At 39.8% G+C, this 22,240-nt stretch overlaps 1 protein-coding gene across 2 annotated transcripts in view; it reads left to right on the forward strand.

Annotated features, from left to right (window-relative positions):
* The first annotated feature begins 3,450 nt into the window (after positions 1–3,450).
* Positions 3,451–22,240, forward strand: part of METAP2 (methionyl aminopeptidase 2) — a 40,189-nt gene continuing 21,399 nt past the window's right edge. Inside the window, exons 1-4 of one of the 2 annotated variants that reach the window (XM_054441949.2) lie at positions 3,451–3,892; positions 5,655–5,762; positions 12,802–12,867; positions 15,415–15,517. In XM_054441949.2, the coding sequence (XP_054297924.1) occupies positions 3,742–3,892; positions 5,655–5,762; positions 12,802–12,867; positions 15,415–15,517 (428 nt within the window). In that variant the 5' untranslated portion in view covers positions 3,451–3,741. The remainder of the gene's footprint in view (positions 3,893–5,654; positions 5,763–12,801; positions 12,868–15,414; positions 15,518–22,240) is intronic. The other variant, XM_054441951.2, reaches the window with a different exon arrangement.

Raw genomic sequence — 22,240 nt, forward strand, 5'->3', positions numbered from 1 at the left:
CACAGCTCCACTTTAATGCCCCAAGACACCTCAGACTCAGCATGTCTCATATCTAACTCATAATCTTCCCTTTCAAATCTGAAATGTTTTTCTATTGCTGTTATTTACATTACATTACCAGTCAATCCAGTTTCACCGGAACACACCTAAGGGGCTTCCTTGATATCTTCTTCTCTCTCAAATCCTTTATACAATTCATCACCAAGTCTTGCCCATTTTATCTCCCACATCTATTCATTTTTATCTCCCACATCTATTCACTTTTTTGGTCATACCCATCATCATTCCCTTTCAAGCCACTATAATCTATTGACTGTAATAGCCTCTAAACTGATCTCCCTGCTTTCATTCTGGCCACCCTCAACTCTACTCTGTACACTGCAGTCATGGTGATCTTTTCAAAAATCTAATCATGTTAATGGCAAATCTCATCAGGTTAACTGTCTCACCATTAAAATACTTAAGGGGGCTGGACACAGTGGCTCACACCTGTAATCCCAGCACTTTGGGAGGCTGAGGTGGGCGGATCACCTGAGGCCAGGAGTTTGAAACCAGCCTGGCCAACATGGTGAAACCCCGTGTCTACTAAAAATACAAAAATTAGCTGGGTGTGGTGGCGCGTGCCTGTAGTCCCAGGTACTCGGGAGGCTGAGGCTGAAGAATTGCTTGAATCCGGGAGGCGGAGGTTGCAGTGAGCCAAGATCATACCACTGCACTCCAGCCTGGACGACAGAGCAAGACTCCATCTCAGAAAAAAATAAAAAATAAAAATAAAATACTTAAGGGAGGTAGGTGGATCATCTGAAGTCAGGAGGAGTTTGAGACCAGCCTGACCAACATGGTGAAACCCTGTCTCTACCAAAAAATACAAAAATTAGCTGGGTGTGGTGGCATGTGCCTGTAGTCCCAGCTACTTGGGAGACTGAGGTGGGATAATTGCTTGAACCCAGGAGGTAGAGGTTGCAGTGAGCTGACATCATGCCACTGCATTCCAGCCTGAGCAACAGAATGAGACCCTGTCTGAAAAATAAATAAAAAAGTAAAATAAAATACTTAAGAGATTTATATTGTTCTTAGGACAAAGTATAAAGCCCTTAGTATGGTCTAAAAGGCTCCGTCAGCTCTCCTACCCTTTCCTTCCTCCAAGGCTCTTACCTTTCTAGTCTCATCTCATCACACTCACTCCCTTCTCCACCTCTTTGCATTCCAGCCATTCTGAATGTTTTTTAGTTCTTTAAATGTGTTATAGTCCCTACTGTTTTACAGATGACAAAACCAAGGTTCAAAAATATATGAGCTGTCCAGAGTCACAAAATTATAGCCAAATGACCATTCTAATATTAGAATCCATGTCTCCTCTTAAATACCTCTTAAATTTTTCTTTACCTTCCCTTTGCCAAGAATACCCTGCCAGGCGCAATGGCTCACGCCTGTAATCCCAACACTTTGGGAAGTTGAGGCAGGTGGATCACCTGAGGTCAGGAGTTTGAGACCAGCCTGGCCGACATGGTAAAACCCTGTCTCTACAAAAATTAGCTGGGCGTGGTGGTGGGCGCCTGTAATCCCAGCTACTTGGGAGGCTAAGGTAGGAGAATCGCTTGAACCTGGGAGGCGGAGGTCGCAGTGAGCTGAGATCAGGCCACTGCACTCCAACCTGGGTGATAGAGTGAGACTCCGTCTCAAAAAAAAAAAACAAAAACTCTCTCTAAACCTTTCCCCTCCCCTTTGCCTATTTATCCTTCAGATCTCGGCCTAATTGCTACTTCCTCAGGAAACTCTACCAGGCCATCCTAGCTAGGCAAGTCCCTTTGTAATATGCTCTCATAGCAGCAGTTGTAAATTTGCTTTTATTAGCATCATTGCTTGATGTCTATTTTTGTTAACTGGCTCTATGATGACAAGGATCATCTCTGTTTTTGCTCTCTAAATATTGTCAGATCTATGTTTACAGTAGGCATTGAACGAATGGATGGATGAGTGAATGAGTGAATATGTCAGCCAAGCAAAGAGCAGCCCAGATAAAAGTAACAGTGAGTTTGAAATGCTCCAAGGTCAGAAAGAGCTTTGAGAGCTGCAGCTATAACAGTAAGAGAGTGGAGACACTGGAGAAGTAGGTATGGCTGGATCTTGCCGGGCATTTTAAAGGATTTTGAACACATGGAAGCTACTTCTATTTTTATTTTTGTGGTATTATGTTTGGTTTACCAACTTTTTATTTTTTATTTTATTTACTTTATTTTTTGGGACGGAGTCTGGCTCTGTCGCTCAGGCTCGAGTACAGTGGTGCAATCTCAGCTCACTGCAACCTCCCCCTGGGTTCAAGCGATTCTCCTGCCTCAGCCTCCCTAGTAGCTGGGACTACAGGCGCCTGCCACCACGCCCGGCTAATTTTTGTATTTTTAGTAGACACGGGGTTTCACCATATTGGCCAGGCTGGTCTCGAACTCCTGACCTTGTGATCTGCCCACCTCGCCCTCCCAAAGTCCTGGGATTACAGGCATGAGCCACAGCGCCCGGCCGGTTTACCAACTTTTATATTGCTAGCAATCAACTAGGGAAAACAATTTAAAATATAAATAGGGATAGATTTAGAGAGATAAAGATCTGTACAAGAATAAGAGAAGCAGTTTTTATTAGTATTGGATAGGTGCTGCCTGAACCTTTAAGACAGAGAATGTACATTTATGCAGCTGCAGTCAGAGCCTGTGTGAGGTTTACTGTAAACCCATTGGCAAGAAGGCTCTTAAAGACATTTTGATGCCCATGAAGCTTGGTGCCTAGTTTAAAACTAATGAAAACACCTAAACTCTCTAGGTGGACAAAGCCATATTCAGGAGAAATTGAGAAGGAGTTGGTGCAGGCAGCCAATCACAATCCACTTATGCCACAAACTAAATCTCAAACTGCGGTTTGAACATGAGGCTCAAAACATAAGAAGTAAAGAAATGGGCAAAATTCAATTAGTTTCTGGTGAAACGTCCTAAATCCAAAAGAAAGGTGACCGGAAATAGAGAAAACGGAGTGTGATCTTTTGCATTAATGAGACAGACCGTGTCCCCGTGTGTTAGAACCTGTCATTCTTGTCCTGAATTGGAAAGTGAGCGGAGTGTGACGGGTTCCCATCTTGAACCGTCCGGGGTTGAGTAGTACAAGAAACTAATACGGAACTCCAGCTTCCAAAATTCTCTCCAGTGCCTACAGAGCCTCGCGGAGAGCTGTGATTGTGAATGTCAATGCAGATTTGATTAAATCTCTTAGATTTAAGAGATATGAGGAGTTATGACAATAGAAATGTGTACAAGTGAACACATTTCTTAGCCCGTTTCCCCACTGCCTGTGTGATTTAGAAAAACGCAAATATAAAATATTTCCGTTCCAGCAGAGACGCCGCTTGCTACGGCGGGTTGCCCCTCTCCACAGGTATCTCCAGCTGACTTTAGAGCTCAACTTCCCCTTTAAACTTCACCCTGCGCATGCCGATTTGCTTCGGGAATGCCCGAGGCACCGGACGAAGCAGTCGGGTCTGGCCCTAGTCGACTCCAGCCAGGCGGGGCTCCAAGCCGAGACTCAGGCACGCCCGGCCCAAAGCTAGCCCGACACCCTCAGCTGAGTCCTCCGCCGTCCCAGCATTCCCTGCGTCCCTACCATCGAGAGCAGCTTCCGGCGTGGCTGGTGTAGGCGGGTGGAGAAGGATCGGGCCCTCGCCGCTCTGTCTCATTCCCTCGCGCTCTCTCGGGCAACATGGCGGGTGTGGAGGAGGTAGCGGCCTCCGGGAGCCACCTGAATGGCGACCTGGATCCAGACGACAGGGAAGAAGGAGCTGCCTCTACGGCTGAGGAAGCAGCCAAGAAAAAAAGACGAAAGAAGAAGAAGAGCAAAGGGGCTTCTGCAGGTAAAAAGAGTTTTATGTTTTCCTAGTCCCCTCCGGGAACGACTGAACGGTTTGGCTCAGGCCCGTTGAGGTGGCCGGGACCGGGGCCCCGGAGCCCCGACTAGACTGATTCTTGGGCCTGACAGGGTGGCAAAGCCGGGCTATAGATTCCCAGTCTGAGAAGAGGTGTCATCTCCTCCTGTGGGACTAGAGGGCTGGTGGGGGAGAAAAGAGTGCCTGAGATTGGCGTGTGGTACCTTTGGGGTCGCTGGGCCCGAGCCCCTGTATTACCAGAACTCAGCTCCCACGCACATCGTGGCACGGTCTTGAGATTGTGCACAAGCACAGCCCTACCATCTTTCGCGCTATTTGGCCGCCGCCTCAAAAATCCGATTCTGACCCGTATTGCCGCGTCTTTGCTGGTTTGCTGGAGCAAGCTAGGACTTATTTTCTTTGGGGGTGGGGGTGGGGGTGGGGTGGGCAAATGTAATGGAAAGCACACCTCCCCCCACTATCCTGGTTCACGTTGGGGTTGTTGTTGCAGCCTGCACTTTTGGGGTGTGTGTACATGTGTGTTTGCCCGCGCGCTCATGTCATTAATTGCAGAATTTGTGGTGGTGATACGAATTTTCACCTGCCTAATCTCATAGCATCGCCAAGCTTTAGGGCCTTTAGACCTGAATTATGATGCCACTTGCAGGCAGTGCAGATAGGATATTCTGTGGCTTAGAATGGAACTTCTCAGGTCTTAACCTCTAAATCCACTGGTAAGGCAAGGAGAACTGCTGAGAGTTTACAGTTGGATATTATGAGCTAGGAACTTATATGGTTTGAGAAGTCTGTGTTTTTGCTGCACAAGCTCCTTCACCTTAAGAAAAATTATTTTTATTTGTTTCTAATTAAAATCGCCAGAGAAACAGTAAAATGGAGAAGTCAGAAGCGATTAAGATGGAATTGAGAGAGGTCGAAGAGAGCTAATCTTCATCTTTCTGAAATTTTGATTAGATGGGAAGGGAAGGAGAATTGTAGCGTTGCTGGAACTCTTCCAGAGCAAAATTTGTTACTCTGGTGGCTGTTCCTGGATTTCGAGTGAAATTCAAACACTGCTGTTTGTCTTGTAAGGTGTTAAGCTGACTGATCCTAATGTATTTTTAACAGTTGTATTTCTTAATATGAATTTTCTCCAGTAGCCAGAATGTCATTTCATTTCGTGCTACCTGACACTATTAATACATGTAACATATTGCTCGTATAGGTAGGTTATAATCACTTCCAGAGCAGGGGCCTGGTCTTGTGCTTAGATATTTGAGCGTTTTACTTTTTTAGTAATGGGGACTATCTTTGCCTATTTATTTTGACTTTACCCAGCCCATCGTGATATCTTTCTTCATGAAACCAGGCTGCTCCGGGGTGTTGCACATGAATCTTCTTCCTAAGGCCTTCAGCATTTATTACCTATCTGGTGTTTAAGTATTTGTTGAGTCTAAATTGCTGACCGCTATTACAAGTTAAACTACTTGAGGATAGAGACCAGTTCACGCTTTTGTTTATCTTTTAGCTGCTAGTGTGTGTGATGGATATTTTGTTGAGTAGATTAATGAATGGACAGTACTGTGTAGGTATGGAAGATTTTTCTGTCATTAAACGAATTCTGTTATGTTCACAATGTTTCTGTTTTTGTTTCCTGAGGAAAGGATTTGTAAGTTTTCCAAGATCATTAGAGCATATTCTAGTGGAAAAGTGTCTGTATTAGATTTGATTTCTGCTATTTTATTTTGATCAGCAGGGGAACAGGAACCTGATAAAGAATCAGGAGCCTCAGTGGATGAAGTAGCAAGACAGTTGGAAAGATCAGCATTGGAAGATAAAGAAAGAGATGAAGATGATGAAGGTAAATGGTTAAATTGATCTTTGTGGTTAGAAAAGCTAGAAATGTAGCCGGGTGTGGTGGCTCACACCTGTAATCCCAGCCCTATGGGAGGTCAACGCGGGTGGATTACGTAAGGTCAGTAGTTCGAGACCAGCCTGGCCAACATGGTGAAACCCTGTCTCTTCTAAAAAGACAAAAAAAAATTTAGCTGAGTGTGGTGGCACACACCTGTAATCCCAGCTACTTGGGAAGCTGAGGCAGGAGAATTGCTTGAGCCCGGGAGATGGAGGTTGCAGTGAGCTGAGATTGCACCACTGCACTCCAGCCTGGCCAACAGAATGAGACTGTCTCAAAAAAAAAGAAAGAAAGAAAAGCTAGAAAATGTGATATTCCTTAATCAAAATTTATTTACCCGTATAGTCTTTTCTCTGACATTTCACTTGTTAAAGCCTCAATTAATGTCACAGATTAAAAAGGAAAAGGTATTTATTAGCAAGTCTTGAAAAAGTTCAATGTGTTAATTAGCTGTTCAGATAGGACAGATCTCAGATTTTAAAAATATACTTGGTAGAAGGCAAAGTAGTGAGTATTAATAAGATTGAGGGGTTGTTTATTTAACTAATACTGAAGAACTACTATGTACTAGATACTTTCCTAGGTTATTTTCACATACATTCACATTTTAACCTCACAAAACCAAGCAAAGTAACCTACTTGTGCTTAGATATTCATTTTGTTTTTTAGTAATGAACTGTCTTTTCCTATTTATTTTGACTTTACCCAGCCCCTCATGGCTTTACCCAGCCATCTCATTTTACAGATAGGGAAGTGGTAGTTACATGATTTACCCAAAGTGACACAGCTAATATGTGTAGAATAGAGCCAGAATTTCAAACCTAGTGCCTGCACATTTATTCCTTTTACTCTCTCTCTTTTTTTTTTTTCTTTTTGAGACCGAGTCTTGCTCTGTCACACAGGCTGGAGTGCAGTGGCGTGATCTCGGATCACTGCGACCTCCCGAGCTCAAGCAATTCTCCCGCCTCAGCCTCCCGAGTAGCTGGGATTACAGGCGCCTGCCACCATGCCTGACTAATTTTTTTGTATCTTTAGTAGAAATGGGGTTTTGCCAGGTTGGTCTTGAACTCCTGACCTCAAGTAATCTGCCCATCTCAGCCTCCCAAGGTGCTGGGATTACAGGCTTGAGCTACCGTGTCCGGCCTGTTCCTTTTATTCTCTATACCAAAATTAACTCTTTTCATTCTCAGAGGATATATAGGAGTGCACTAAGTTTTATTATAAATTCCTTGATCCTAGCTCCTTCTGGGTGTTTGGGTACAATAAGATTTTTTTTTAAGACAGCAACTGCTAATTGATGTTATTAGTAAAACAGTGGAGGAAGAGACAGGCAGGAGAACTTTTTTCTAGCCTCTTTTGGCAGAGGAAAAATGGGGCTTCCCCATTCTTTTTATTTGTAGGTGCCTACTACTGAGAACATCTGCTCCACCTCAAGCACCACCAGCCTGGGGTTAGGTCTTTAACCATTAATTGGGGCTGTAATTATTGTGTCAGGGTAATGTAGAGTAGTTGTTTTCCTTTAGAGTGATATGTTCTCTGCCTTCAAGAAGCTTATAGTGAACATTTGGTGGAAAAAAGTGCCAAGATTCAAGGGAATTATTAGCTTTTCCTTTTCCTTAAACCTCCGTTCTACATTGGCTTATGCTTTAGATTATGAACTTATTTTGAGCTCTTCACAAGAAAATGTTTTGTAAATTCAAGGCAATATAATAGGTTGCTATAGACCCACTGTGTATACGATATCATAATGCTTCCTGGGCCTGTCAGGCTAGTTAGAAAATACTGGCTGGGTGTGGTGGCTTATGCCTGTAATCCAGACAAGCCTGGGCAACATAGTGAGACCCCATTTCTACACCCGTCCCCCCGCCACCAAAAAAAATCACAGTGCTAATCTTGAAGTGTATCTTGTTCTGTTACATCTCTACAAAGTTGCCCATCAGGTTGGAAATCTTCAATGTATTAAAGAAGATTTTAGGAATATTTGTAGTTATTTCGGTAATCAGAGTCAGTCAATATTACTTACCTGTTGTTAGGTCTTTGAGGGAATGGAAAGCTAGTGTTTCAAGATCTTTCTCCTAATGGAAAACTAGACTGGGTGTATTAGCTCTCGCCTGTAATCCCAGCACTTTGGGAGGCTGAGGTGGGTGGATCACCTGAGGTCAGGAGTTCAAAACCAGCCTTACCAACATGGTGAAACCCCGTCTCTACTAAAAATACAAAAAATTAGCCAGGTGTGGTGGCAGGTGCCTGTAATCCCAGCTACTCGGGAGGCTGAGGCAGGAAAATTGCTTGAACCCAGGAGGAGGAGGTTGCTGTCAGTGGAGATTGTGCCATTGCACTTCAGCCTGGGCAACAAGAGTGAAACTCTGTCTCAAAAAATAAGAAAAAATAAAGAAAACTAAGGATGTGGTAGACAAACAAAACCTAGATGTGAAAAGGTATTTGGGTACCTGTAATAAAATTTATTGAAATTTGGTGGTATAAGTGTGGGCTGAATGCTGAAGGAAAGGCTCATTGGAAGGAATAGAACTTGAGTAAAACCAAACAAAAGAAACTATTTTGGGTTGGGGTAATGCTGAGAAAGCATTTGAAGCATTGTGGTAATACAAGCTTGCCATATGAGGTGATTGATTGAGGGAGCCTTAGAGGATTTTTAAGAAATGTTGTGAGCCAAGCACAGTGGCTGGTGCCTATAATCCCAGCTACTTGGGAGGCTGGGATGGGAGGATCTTTGAGTCCAGGGGGCTTCAATATGCTGCGAAAACACCTGTGACTGGCCACTGCACTCCAACATGGGTAACATAGTAAGACCCTGTCTCTTAACAAAAAAGGAATGTTATGAAATAATAATTTAGGCTTTATCTATATACAGGGTTGTTTAGAGGAGAGGAAGTATGTAGGAAAGGCAAGGAGGAGATCATTTTGGAGGCCTCTTAGAAATAGCCTAGGCATATGGTAATGAAGATGTAAACTGGTAGTCATAAATAGGCATGGAGAGGAAGGATCCAGTGAACAGTAGTGTGGAAGCAGAATTCAAAAGACTTGGAGACTTGCATTCTGGGAGCAGGAGTAAGGCATTAGTGGAATCTGGGAGTTTGAACTTGGGTGACAGAATGTTGGTGCTGTTGACTGAAATAGTGAAGTTGGGAAAGAGCCAGTTAGACATTGGGGGAGAGGTTTGCAGGCAAAGAAGAGGGTACTAAGTTTAATTTTAGATGTGCTGAATTGGAAACTGGGGTATTGGTATAAAAAGTTGATCCTGTGGGCATCTGACAATGTGCTGGAGGTAATTCATTCAATACATTTTGAGTCAGGCTCATTAACATATAATTTCCCTAAAATAATAGTCACCACTCTTTTTTTTTTTTTTTTTTTGGGATGGAGTCTCACTCTGTTGTCCAGGCTGCAGTGCAGTGGCACGATCTCAGCTCACTGCAACCTCTGCCTTCCGGGTTCCAGTGATTCTCCTGCCTCAGCCTCCCGAGTAGCTGGGATTACAGGTGCCCGCCACCACTCCCGGCTAATTTTTGCATTTTTAGTAGAGACAGGGTTTCACCATGTTGGCCAGGCTGGTCTCGAACTCCTGGCCGCAAGTGATCCGCCCGCCTCAGCTTCCCAAAGTGCTGGGATTACAGGCGTGAGCCCCTATACCTGGCCCCAATAGTCACCCTTTTTAAGTGTGTAGTTTGGTGAGTTTTGACAAAGTATGCAATTGTGTAACTACTACCACAACCTAAGATACAGACCATTTCCATTTAACATTTCCATCTCCAGAAAAAAGTTGTGTCTCTTATAGTCGGTTCTCTTGCACTATACCTAACCCTTGGCAATCCCTGATACGTTTTCTGACCCTAGTTTTGGCCTTTCCTGGAGTATCCTATAAATGGAATTATTCGGTATGTAGTTTTTTGTGTTTGGCTTGTTTTACTTAGCATAGTACTTTTGACAGTCATCGAGTTGTGCATTTATCAATAGCACATTCCTTTTTATTGTGAGTAGTATTCCTAATATGTTTTACCCTTTTACATTGAACAGTATTTAGGGTGTTTACAGTTTTGGTCTATTGCGAACGAAGTTACTATGAACATTTGCATATGGGTCTATGTGTAGATATGTTTTCATTTCTCTTGGGTAAATAGGACTGGGTTGCCTGTCATATGGTAAGTATGTGTTTAAACTCATAAGAAGCTGTCTGGTTTCCAAAGTGGTTGTGCTGTTTTGCATTCCTCTCAGCAATGGTTGAGACTTTCAGGTTGTTCGTATCCTTGTAAGGACTTGGTATTTGTCTGTTTTAAAATTTTAGTCTTTGATAATGGGTATGTAGTGCTTTGTCATTGTGGTTTTAATATGCACTTCCCTAATGATATTGAGCATCTTTTCATGTTTTTATTTGCTTTTTCCTTTATCTTTGGTAAAGTGTTTGTTCACATCTTTTGTCCATGTTTTATTGGGTTATTTGTCATCCTATTGAATTGTAATAGTTCATTGTATATTCTGGATGCAAGTTCTTTATCAGATAATATGTTTTACAGATATTTCTATGGGATGGCTAATCACCTGGTTAATGGTATTGCTTATAGGACAGTTTTAATTTTGATAAAGTCCAATCTATCTGTTTTTTAAATTTATGGGTAGTGCTTTTTGTGTCCTGTCTAAAAAGTTAAGTCATTGCTGTCTCTAAGGTCACAAAGAAGTTCTGTGTTCTCTCCAAGAAGTTTTATATATTTTTAGCTGTTATGTTTAGGTCTATGGTTCATTTAGAATTAATGTTTCTAGATAATGCAAGGCAGAGCTTAAAAGCTTGAGACTCTTTTTTTTTTTTTTAAAATATGGATTTCTAGTTGTCATTCAACAGATATCAATTGATTTGGGCATAGTAGTAACACAAATAAACATAAGCAGCCTCTGCTGGCCAGGCCCGGTGGCTCATGCCTATAATCCCAGCACTTTGGGAGGCTGAGATGCGATTCAAGACCAGTCTGGGCAACTTAATGAGACCTTGTCTCTGCAAAAGATTAAAAAACATTAACCGGGTATAGTGGTGCGTGCCTGTAGTCTCAGCTATTCAAGAGGCTGAGGTGGGAGGATTTCCTGAGTCTGGGAGATTGAGGCTGCAGTGAGCTGTGATCCTGCCACTGCACTCCAGCTTGGGCAACAGACTGAGACCCTGTCCAAGAAAAACCAAAAAAACCAACCCTCTCTGCCTATGAAGAATATGCTGGGATACTGTGAAGAAAACACATGTAAAAGCACAAATTTCAACATGGTATAATGGTTGGAACTATAAACATATATAGATTAATACTCAGATCCTGGCTCTGCTGCCATCCTGGCACAAAGTTCTATAAATGGTGGCTGTATTTCTGTACTGAATACAGACATTGGACATTGAATAAGGTAATTAGCCTCAAAAGGATGAAAGTATCAAAGAAGGACCTTTTTGTTCCATTTTAAAGTTGAAGAAACCAGGGTAGAGAGAGGCTAAATAACTTGCCAAAGGTCACACAGATGGAAAGATTTTTAGTATATGTTTAAAATTGGTTATGTATCTTCAAGTATTTGTTTTAGATTGTGCTACATACACTAGTCACAGCCTAAAACAAATATTTCAAGATTCATAACCAGTTTTAGTCTGGAAAAAACCGTTGTTTCTCCAGAACAGAAACTATCTTACTTTTCTGTCCCTATTGCCTGGCACTTAAGAGCCCAACAAACATTTAATGGGATGAAGAAGGTTACTGTTAACGTTATAGTGCACGATATGTGAATTAGATTATAATTTTTTGTGTGCCTTTTGTTAGGCTTTTGAATCTAAAAATCCATAATGAATAAGTCAGCAATATTTGTGTTTTGGGTTTGTTGTTGTTAGGATACAAGATCTCCCTCCCATCACCCAGGCTGACGTGCTGTGGCTCGATCTCAGCTCATTGCAGCCTTGACTTCCCTGGCTCAGGTGATCCTCCCACATCTCAGCTTTCCAAGTAACTGGGACTATGGGCGCATACCACCACACCTGGATAATTTTTTGTACTTTTAGTAGAGACAGGGTTTCACCATGTTCTCCAGACTGGCCTCAAACTCCTGGGCTCAAGTGATCCACCTGCCTCGGCCTCCCAAAGTGCTAGGATTACAGGTGTGAACCACTTTACCTAGCCTAATATTTCTATTTCTGCTGTTCTTTTCTGCCTGCTAGGTTTCTGATAATTTCATAAGACTGAACATAAGAAATGGTGATTTTGAGGCTGGGTATGGTGGCTCACGCCTGTAATCCCAGGACTTGGGAGGCCAAGGCTGGCAAATCACTTGATGTCAGGAGTTTGAGACCAGCCTGGTCAACATGGCGAAACTCCATCTCTACTAAAAAAAAATACAAAAAATTAGCTGGGCGTGGTGGCATGCATCTGTAATCCCAGATACTTGGGAGGTGGAGGCTGAGACGCGAGAATCACTCAAACCTGGGAGGCGGAGGTTGCAGTGAGCTGAGATTGCGCCATTGCACTCCAGCCTGGGCAACAGAGCTACACCCTGTCTCCAAAAAAAAAAAAAGAAAAGAAAAAAAGAAATGGCACTTTTGACCAAAAATGGTCAAGTATTGGCATTTTCATATGGTTCAACCCACTTAAGTCCTAGATCACGTTACCTCCCACTTTGCTAAACTGCTGCTTCCTGTTTCTAAATTTTTTAGAGTTGGAGTCTCACTATGTTGCCCAAGCTGGATTCCAACTCCTTGGCTCAAGTGATCCTCCCACCTCAGCTTCCCTAGTAGCTGGGACTATAGGCATGTGCCACCACACCTGGTAGCTGCTTCCTATTTCTTATTTCAGTGAAAGAGTAAATGTAAACAAGATAAAATAAACTAATGTTTATTCATTTATTGAATAGAACAAATACTTGTCTCCTTGTACTTGCTTTGTCTCCTTGTACTTGCTTTGTCCCTCTGCTTATGAGGTTTAAGTGAACATGTACTTGAAATGTCTTTTCTTAGATGGAGATGGTGATGGAGATGGAGCAACTGGAAAGAAGAAGAAAAAGAAGAAGAAGAAGAGAGGACGTTAGTGTCTTAAGTTAATGTTAATTGATGTATTAGAAGTGGTTATTCTGCCAGGTGCAGTGGCTCACACCTGTGATCCCAGCTACTTGGGAGGCTGAGGCAGGAGAATTGCTGGAACCCAAGAGACAGAGATTGCAGTAAGCTGAGATTGTGCCACTGCACAATCTCAAATAAAAAAAAAAAAAAAAAAAAAGAAGTGGTTATTCACTGACAGGTTTGAAGAGTAGGTTTGAAGTTGCTTAAGGTCCTGATATATGTTAGGGAAATAAACTTAGGCTTAATAGAAGCAGAATTTAGTGAAACTAATAATTATTTAGAAAATAACTTTGGTTTAACAGTCCTTTATTTTCTTTAGCTGTTAGCTAGGGGATGTCAGTATGAATTGGTTGCATTTTACTGCAAGTTAGGGATGAGTTTCTAAAAATTTTATGATTTAAAACTTGCATAATTTAAAGAATAATTCTGTCGAGAATGGCCGAAGTGGTGCCATGGTGGTGGTAGGGTAAACGTCGTTTGTAATTTACCTTCCAGCTTTTAAATTATGAGATTCTTGATGAGTATTTAATGAGGAGTCCTGTTATTTAAGATGTGTGCATATGGTGAGACTTTATTATTAATAATAACTTTTATATTGTACTATCAGATTTGTATAAAATATCCTGCTTGTTTTGAGTTTCTGTAAGTGCCACAACCAAACATCATCAGGGGCCTGAAAATAAGGAGACTGAAAGGAGATTTTGTAGTATTGAGGAAGAAAGGTTGGGTTGAGAATCACAACATGTAAGTTTTAATCTTGGATGCCATTTGGGCTGTTGTAGACCACTGAATGTCTGGTTATGCCTTCTTTAAAATTTTTCAGGCTAAAATTTTATGAATCAGAATTTTGGGGGCTTGATAGTGATTCCCCTGGTCTCCAGGTGGAGGTGGGATAGCCTTCTTTGCATTCAGGCATCCATCGTTACTAGATCCTTCCACTCTAAGAAGAGGATGTCAACTATTCTCGTAGCCTGTGAGGGCCCATGAGTCTGTATTTGATGAGCACAGGATACTTGCATTCCAGGAATCTTCCAGGGGCTATAATGTCCTATTCTTTCCATTAAAAAAAAAATTACTAAAAGGAGAATGAATTAAGAGATACCTATTTCTTAAATTAAAAAAAAAAAAAAAAAAGAGATACCTATTTCTCCAAATACTCTAAAATTGCTGCCTTCCGAAGGCAGACCAGCAGGGGGGAGTGTTGTTAGAGGACTGTTTTATATTTGCCCTTGACAGAATTCTTCTGATAGATGTTTAAGTATGATGCCATTAACCTTTGTTCTGCTTCCTCTGAGGATGTTGTTGAATGTACTGTTCATTATATTTCTTTATGAGGTACTCTTTTTTTTTTTCTGCTTAGTATCAGGGATAATTGTGTTTTTTTCTGAGTATCAATTTGTTTCATCTCAGAACCATTGTGACCTGTGCAAATAATTTTTTTTTTAATGTTGGCTACTAAAGGGCTTAGAGCCAAATTTGTGGTTTTTGTGTTGGCCTCATTTCAGGTACTATTCTATGTTCTTCCTGTTTTGGTTTTTACTAATTTACTATGAATGTCTCTTATTTGTTTATTTTTTATATCCTGGTAGACTTCTTGAATCATTTCTGGAACAAGCCAAATAATATAATCGTGGGCAGTTGACTGCCCTCATTTTCCTCATCTATACAGTGGGAAAATTATAAATGTTAATGATAACTATAGTACAGATTATTACAGATAATTCATAGTTTTATATAATGACTTGGATGTAATACGTTATAATTTTCAAAGGTTATCCAGGATTTCATCTGATCGTTCATTTTGTAGATAAGGAAACTGAGGATTGGTACTATTTAGCCATTTGTTCAAGTCATAGCTAATAAGTGGTAAAGGCTAGACTTCAACTTTGATATTCTGATTACAAATTGTGTATTTTTTCTCTAATGATCTTTTTAAGTCCCTTGTCATGTAATTTATGCACAATATAAAAGGCATCTTTATCAGATTTGTAGATGAGATAAAGTTGGAGTGATAAATACTTTGACAAAAGTTAAGATTTCAGAAAACCGTGATTGATTATGTGTGCTCTTAACTTTTATACCTTATATACTCTTGAAATAATAGTTTTTCTTATTTTATTAATATATATTAGGTTTATATTTTTATTTTATTGCTATAGGACTTCTTACTACTTTGGTTTGTATTTGTGAAAGCCAACCTCTCTATGCTGTTCCATCTCTAGTATAGTGAGTGAAGATGAAGACATTAGAAGTGTGCCTTTTGCCAAGGCATATACTGTTTAAATACATAATGGAGTTCTGAGGAGTTAAAAATTTCTTTTTCCCAAGCAGCAATAAATCATTGAGGAGGTGGCCAGCATGATATAATGTCTTCTGCTTTTAACTGTGGCAGCAAGGAGGAGTTTCCTTAAAATCAGAACATATAACAACCATTAAGAACTGAGAAAACTCTAATAACTGCTTAATTTTATTTTTAACTACAGAAGTTAATGCTTTATTTGTATCTCACAGCAAAAGTTCAAACAGACCCTCCCTCAGTTCCAATATGTGACCTGTATCCTAATGGTGTATTTCCCAAAGGACAAGAATGCGAATACCCACCCACACAAGATGGGTAAGGATCATCAAATCACTTCCAGTTTGATTTTTGACAGTTATAGCTTAGCAATAAAGCAGATTTGACATTTGTCAGAACTTTGCTCCACTACTTTAATAAATGCTTATAAATTTGTCATAAAGAAGATACAGTGGAAGCCCTCTTATCCAAATTGATTGGGACCAATAGCAGGTTATTGGTCATTTAAAAAGTATATTAAACTGAGGATCACAAAATAAAAATTCTTGTAGGTAAAGGTTAACTTAAACAAATTTGTTTTTCACCTCTCTTGAAATTTGGGTATGGTTTAATATTTTCCCCCGCATATGTATTCATAATGCGTTATCTATAATTCCATTTGGGGTTTCTGAGTGATATAAGGGTTGATGTCTACTATATCTTTACTTTTTTTCCTGAAAGCTTTTGATAGTTCTTACCTACACTTAATTTGACAGAAGTATTTTTTGATGACTTAGCCTTAGTGAGATTTATCAGGGTAGTTAGTTTTCATGGAAACAGTTTTTTTAATGTTACTTTTTTTTTTTTTTTGAAACGGAGTTTCACTCTTGTTGCCTAGGCTGGAGTGCAATGCTGGGATCTCGGCTCACTGCAACCTCTGCCTCCCGGGTTCAAGTGATTCTCCTGCTCCAGCCTCCCAAGTAGCTGAGATTACAGGCATGCACCACCATGCCTGGCTAATTTTATATTTTTAGTAGAGACGGGGTTCCTCCATGTGGGTCAGGCTGGTCTTGAACTCCCAACCTCAGGTGATCCACCCACCTCGGCCTCCCAAAGTGCTGGGATTACAAGCATGAGCCACCGCGCCCAGCCAGTATAACATTATTAAATCACATAATTACCATAACAAGTACAGATGACTTAAACAGTCTTGGGAACAAATTCACCTGATTCTTCAAGGTGTTCTGTAAGGATACGTTTAAAATGGTTAGCAGAAGTGGCATTATGCAGACATATTGAGAGCATGGAAGCTGGGACCAAACTATCTGCATTTGAATCCCAGTTCTGACATTTATTAGCTTTGTGACTTGGGCAAGTAATGATCACATCTGTGCTTTTATTTCCTCATACGTAAAATGGGCACTCTGCAGGGTCATTGTGAGGAATGATACATGCATAGCACTTAGAAGAGTAGATGCATAGTGAACATAAAGCAAGCTAGTTCCTGTTATTCAAAATAATAACCTGTCACCCACAATATTTATAATACCATCGACACTGATCAGTGTGTTTTACAAAGGGAATTAAGAGTATTGCTTAATCCAGTGGTTGCAGTCGTTGGTTAAGAAAGCTTCTACTGTAGCTCTTGTTTTCTTGGCCTATAAAGACACCATTATTTTTTTTTTTTAAACATAAAAAAGAAAAGAAGAAAGAACATACTGTTGTTACATTACCACCTGCTCCCTCATTTCCAGTTATGAATGTTCTTAGGGAATAAGTGTGAAATTCTGGAATTGTATGACATGGGCTTCTTTTCTTTGAATTTGAAATCATCAGTTGTCCCTATCTTAAAAGCACTTATTTTTAAAATGCCACAGATACAGATAATTTTACATTAATAAATTCTTATAGTACATATGATGTGATCACATTTATTTTTAATTATAATCTCTTAATTTTTTTTTTTTTTTTGCTTGTTCCCTCTTCTTTTCCTTCCTTCCAGACCCATGTTAACCACCTAGCAGGTAGCCTTCCATATTTTTTCTATGCTCATATATGTATACATCTGTCTGTTTATGTAAGGGAATGTTTGATCATTGTTTGTTTTACAAAAATGGAATCACAGGCACACTTTCCTCCACCTTTTCTCATTCAGTGCTAACCCTTGGAAGTTCCTCCAAGACAATTAGAATAGTTCTATTATTATCTTGAATGGCTTCATAATATTCCGTGGTGTGAGTGTATCACACTTTATTCCACCATTCTTTAGCTGATGGCCATTTGCTTTGTCTGCAATAATTTTTGCCACTATAAACCATTCTGCAATAAACCTCCTTAGGTAAATAGGTAGCTGGATATATAGTGTATTTTTCTCTCTCTTTCTCATGTACTGGTACTTATATTCTGAAATAAGTTTTTAGGAGTGAGATTGATTAATCAAATAATATATTAATAATTTCCAGTTCTTATACTATTAGTGATTTCGAGCATCTTTTGATCGTAGGCTTTATGATATCTTTTGCTCTTCCCAGAAGTTTTAAAATTTTAAATGCGTTATATGTCCATGTTTAATACTTCTGAGTTCCGGCCAGGCGCGGTGGCTCACGCCTGTAATCCTAGCACTTTGGGAGGCTGAGGCAGGTGGATTACCTAAGGTCAGGAGTTCAAGACCAACCTGGCCAACATCGTAAAACCCCGTCTCTACTTAAAAAAAAAAAAAAAAAAAAAAAAAAAAAAAAAGCCGGGTGCAGTGGTGCGTGCCTGTAATCCCAGCTACTCGGGAGGCTGAGGCAGGAGAATCGCTTGAACCCAGGAGACGGAGGTTGCAGTGAGCTGAGATCGCACCACTGCACTACACCCTGGGTGACAGGGTGAGACTTTGTCTCACCAAAAAAAAAAAAAAAAGAAAATACTTCTGAGTTCCCAGTAGTCTCTCAGATTTTCTTGAACACATATTTTGTGTTTTATTCCATCTTTAATCTGGAATTTTTTGTGTAAGGTTGGAGCACTAATTGTATTTTTCTTTCCAGTACAGAGTCAGTTTATTGTTTATTAAATAATCCCTCCTACTGAATTGAATGACCACCTTTGTCACATGCTGTATTCCCATGTATATAATGGAATCAGTTTCTGGATTATTTACTCTGCTCCACTGATCTGCTTCTTAGGCTAATACTATTTTGATTTGATATCCCAAACAATTCTTTTTAATACTTTTCTTAGCTACTCTCAGTCATATAACCTTACGCGCGCACACACACACACACACACACAAATGTCTTTGTTAGAATTCTCATCAGAATTGCATTTATATTTATGTATTAGTTTCTGAAAATTGACAGTTTATCACCTTGTCTTATCCAGTGTCATGGGATGTTTTTGATATTTTTTCACTTACTCAATTTTTTTTTTCCAGGTAGGTTCTAGCCCTTTTTAATTAAATTTATTCTTAAGTGTTTTATGGTTTTTGTTAGTGATGTGAATTAAATATTTTAATCCCATTTTTGTTTCTTTATACTTGCTGCTAGAGTGGAGGAAAGCCATTGATTTCTTATGCTTGTTGACAGATTGTTAATACTTTTAACAATGTGAATATTATGGAACACTTGAAGTGGTATTTAATACATGAAAAAAATGAGATTTTGTAAACCTCAAAAACTTCCTTTCCCTTACTCTCAGCTTCTATTGAAATTAAATAAGTAGAATAACTTCTGTTTTTGAAATAATAAAGGAAGATATTAATTACATGTTATAATACTTCTCAAAGTAATTTTCTTAAATATTGCATTATTGTATGTTATCCTGGAGAAATACAGAATAAGTATAAGATAGTGTGGTGTGTTTGCATTTTAATAAATCTCAATACCTTTAACATTCATATAACCAGTTTTGACTATTTGCAAATAGATCAGATTCAGTATTCTTACAGATTTGGTATAGTTTGTATCTTTCCTTCATTGTTTTATTAATAAACTTTTATTAGAAATTGAATGAATTATCACAAATAACTCACCTTTGAAACTACTTTAGGTTAAGTGTATTTTTAAAAACTTATTTTGTACAAAATTAGTCAAGCATGGTGGCGCATGCCTGTAATCCCAGCTACTTGGGAGGCTGAAGCAGGAGAATCTCTTGAACCTGGGAGGCGGAGGTTGCGGTGAGCTGAGATGACACCATTGCATTCCAGCCTGGGCAACAAGAGTGAAACTCTGTCTCAAAAAAAACCCCAAAAAACTTCTTATTTTGAAATGATTTTATACTTCCAGAAAAGCTACAAGCATAGTACAAAGAATTCCCACATACCTTTCCCCTAGATTTCCTTTGTTTTGCCACATTTGTTTTATTCTTCTCTATCAGTGAAATATAACAAGTATGCATATTGTCATATACAAATAACGTTCCATTTTCTCCTTGGAAGACAGATATAAGGCAAATGTGAAAAATGTTAAATTGGTGAGTCTGTACATATATAGTTTTTTCTCTTTTCTTTTTGTTTTGTTTTGAGACAAGGTCTCACTCTGTCAGCCAGGCTGGAATACAGTGGTGTGATCATAGCCCACTGTAGCCTGGAACTTCTGGGCTCAAGCAGTCCTCCTGCATTGGCCTCCCAAACTGTTGGGATTACAGGCGTGTGCCACCACACCCGGCATAGTATTTTTTTTTTTTTTTTTTTTTTTTTGAGCCATTTGAGATCAGACTGCATTTTTGGCTGGAATACTAGATAATGTATATACAGTATCCTTTTCAGGGTGTTACATCTAGAGACATACAATGTCAATTTGCTCCTTATTGGTGATGTTTAATTTTTATCGTTTGTTTAAAGTATTAGCCAGTTTCTCAAGTGTATTGTTACTAATTTTTTCCTCTTGTAATTATTAAGTTGTGGGTAGTTGTTTTGCGTGTATCCAGATGACTGTTGTGAACACTCTTCTCACACATAGCTTGAAGCCTTTATCTATTTATTTTTTGAGATGGGGTGTTGCTGTATTGTCCAGGCTGGTTTACAATTTCTGGGCTGAAATTATCCTCCCATCTTATCCTCCCAAGTAGCTTTAAAACTAATTTTTAATAGTTATAGTAATGTTTGTTTACTTTCTAAAACCAGGATCCACTTGAGGTTCTCACTGCATATGGTTAGAGGCCTCACCTTTTTCTCTTTCTCTTCAGTGCCCCATGTCTTTGAAGAAACCAGGCAGTTGTAGAAAGTCTCATGTTCTGGGATTTGTCCGATTGTTTCCTTGTGGGGGGTTAAACTTTTTTCTCTATTTCTGTGTTTTCTGTAAACTGGAATTAGGTGTTAATGGGCTTAGATTAGATTTAGGTTAAACATTTTTGACAGAGGTATAAAATAAGTGATTATGACCTTCACATTGTACCATATTCTGCTACATTAGATGTAATCTCAGGCTATCCTACTGTTAGTTTTATTGTGTTTGACCTCTTGATTAATGTGACAGCCAACTCTTTTTTTTTTTTTTCCTTTAAAGGTACTTTTTGCTTTTTGCAGTTTCCAAGTAATCTGTGGGGCTACTTTGGTATCATTTGGAATATCTATCTTCCTTCCTTTTCTTCCTATTTAGTTTATACAAACTTGAGAAGAAAGGAATATCCTTTTCTTAACAACTTTTCACTTAATTCTTTTAATATCCATTGATGATCCTTGCTTTTATTATGGGTTATTTCATTGGGAACTGCAAAATGGTGGATTTTTAATTCTTTCATTCCTTCTACATTTATTAGGTGATACTATTCTGTAAGAAGAATTTTCTCTATCAACTGGGAATCAATGATAGTTCCTTCTTGTAGGCAGAGTTAAAATATGCTTTATTTCTTACCCTTTAAGTACCAGTTTTTAGAGGAAGGACTTTATGTGATACATGCATACATTTTAATTGTTATTATTATGTTTTTGAGACAGGGCCTTATTCTGTCTCCCAGGCTGGAGTGCAGTGGTGCAGTCTTGGCTCACTGCAACCTGTGCCTCCCAGGCCCAAGCAGTTCTCGTGCCTGAGCCTCCCGAATAGCTGGGACTACAGGCGTGCACTGTCATGCCTGGGTAACTTTTTGTATTTTTAGTAGAAACAGGGTTTTGCTATGTTGCCCAGGCTGGTCTCGAACTCCTGAGCTCATGCAATCTGTCCCCCTTGGCCCCCCAAAGTGCTAGGATTACAGGCGTGAGCGACCACACCCGGCCATTACTATTTTTTGAGATAGGGTCTCATTCTGTCACCCAGGCTGGAGTGCAGTGGTGAGACCTAGCTCAGTTCAGCCTTGACCTCTGGGGCTCAAGTGATCCTCCTACCCCATCTCCCAAGTAGCTGGGACTACAGGCATGTACCACCTTGTCCGGCTAAAATTGTTTTTTCTTTTTGTAGAGATGGAGTCTTGCTATGTTGCCCAGGCTGACCTTGAACTTCTGGGCTCAAACAGCCCTCCTGCCTCAGCCTACCAAATGGCAGGGATTATAGGCATGAGCCACTACACCTGGCCTGTCATGTGTATGTGTATGTGTGTGTGTGTGTGTGTGTGTGTGTATGTATATGTATATGTATGTGTATGTGTGTGTGTGTGTGTATGTATATGTATATATATGTATATGTGTGTATGTATATATTTTGGTGGAGACAGGGTCTCACTGTGTCACCCTGGATTGTCTTGAACTGTTGTCCTCAAGCAATCCTCCCACTTTGGCCTCCCAAACTGTTGGGATTATAGGAGTAAGCCACTGTGCCTGGCTTTAATTGCCATACTTTTGTTTAATTGACTGAACAAAATAAGATCAAATGTAGGAAAATAATATTCTTAGTAAAGGTGTGTTGAGGCAGATTTTAAAAAAATTTTTAGTCCACTTGTAAGGAGTTTTTGAGGGGTCTGGAATTATAGACCCTGACGCTGGGTTTCTCTTATTGTTAATAACTTTCAATTTGAACTCGAGACTTTGAGCAAAAGAATTTCTTTAATTCTGTTTCTTTTTTCTTTATTTTTATTTTTTTATTTTCTGTTTTAAGAGACAGGGTCTTGGTCTGTTGGCCAGGCTGAGGTATAGTGGTGCAATCATAGCTC

The sequence above is a fragment of the Pongo pygmaeus genome, chromosome 10 (assembly GCF_028885625.2).
Source record: "Pongo pygmaeus isolate AG05252 chromosome 10, NHGRI_mPonPyg2-v2.0_pri, whole genome shotgun sequence".
NCBI classification, from domain to species: Eukaryota; Metazoa; Chordata; class Mammalia; order Primates; family Hominidae; genus Pongo; species Pongo pygmaeus.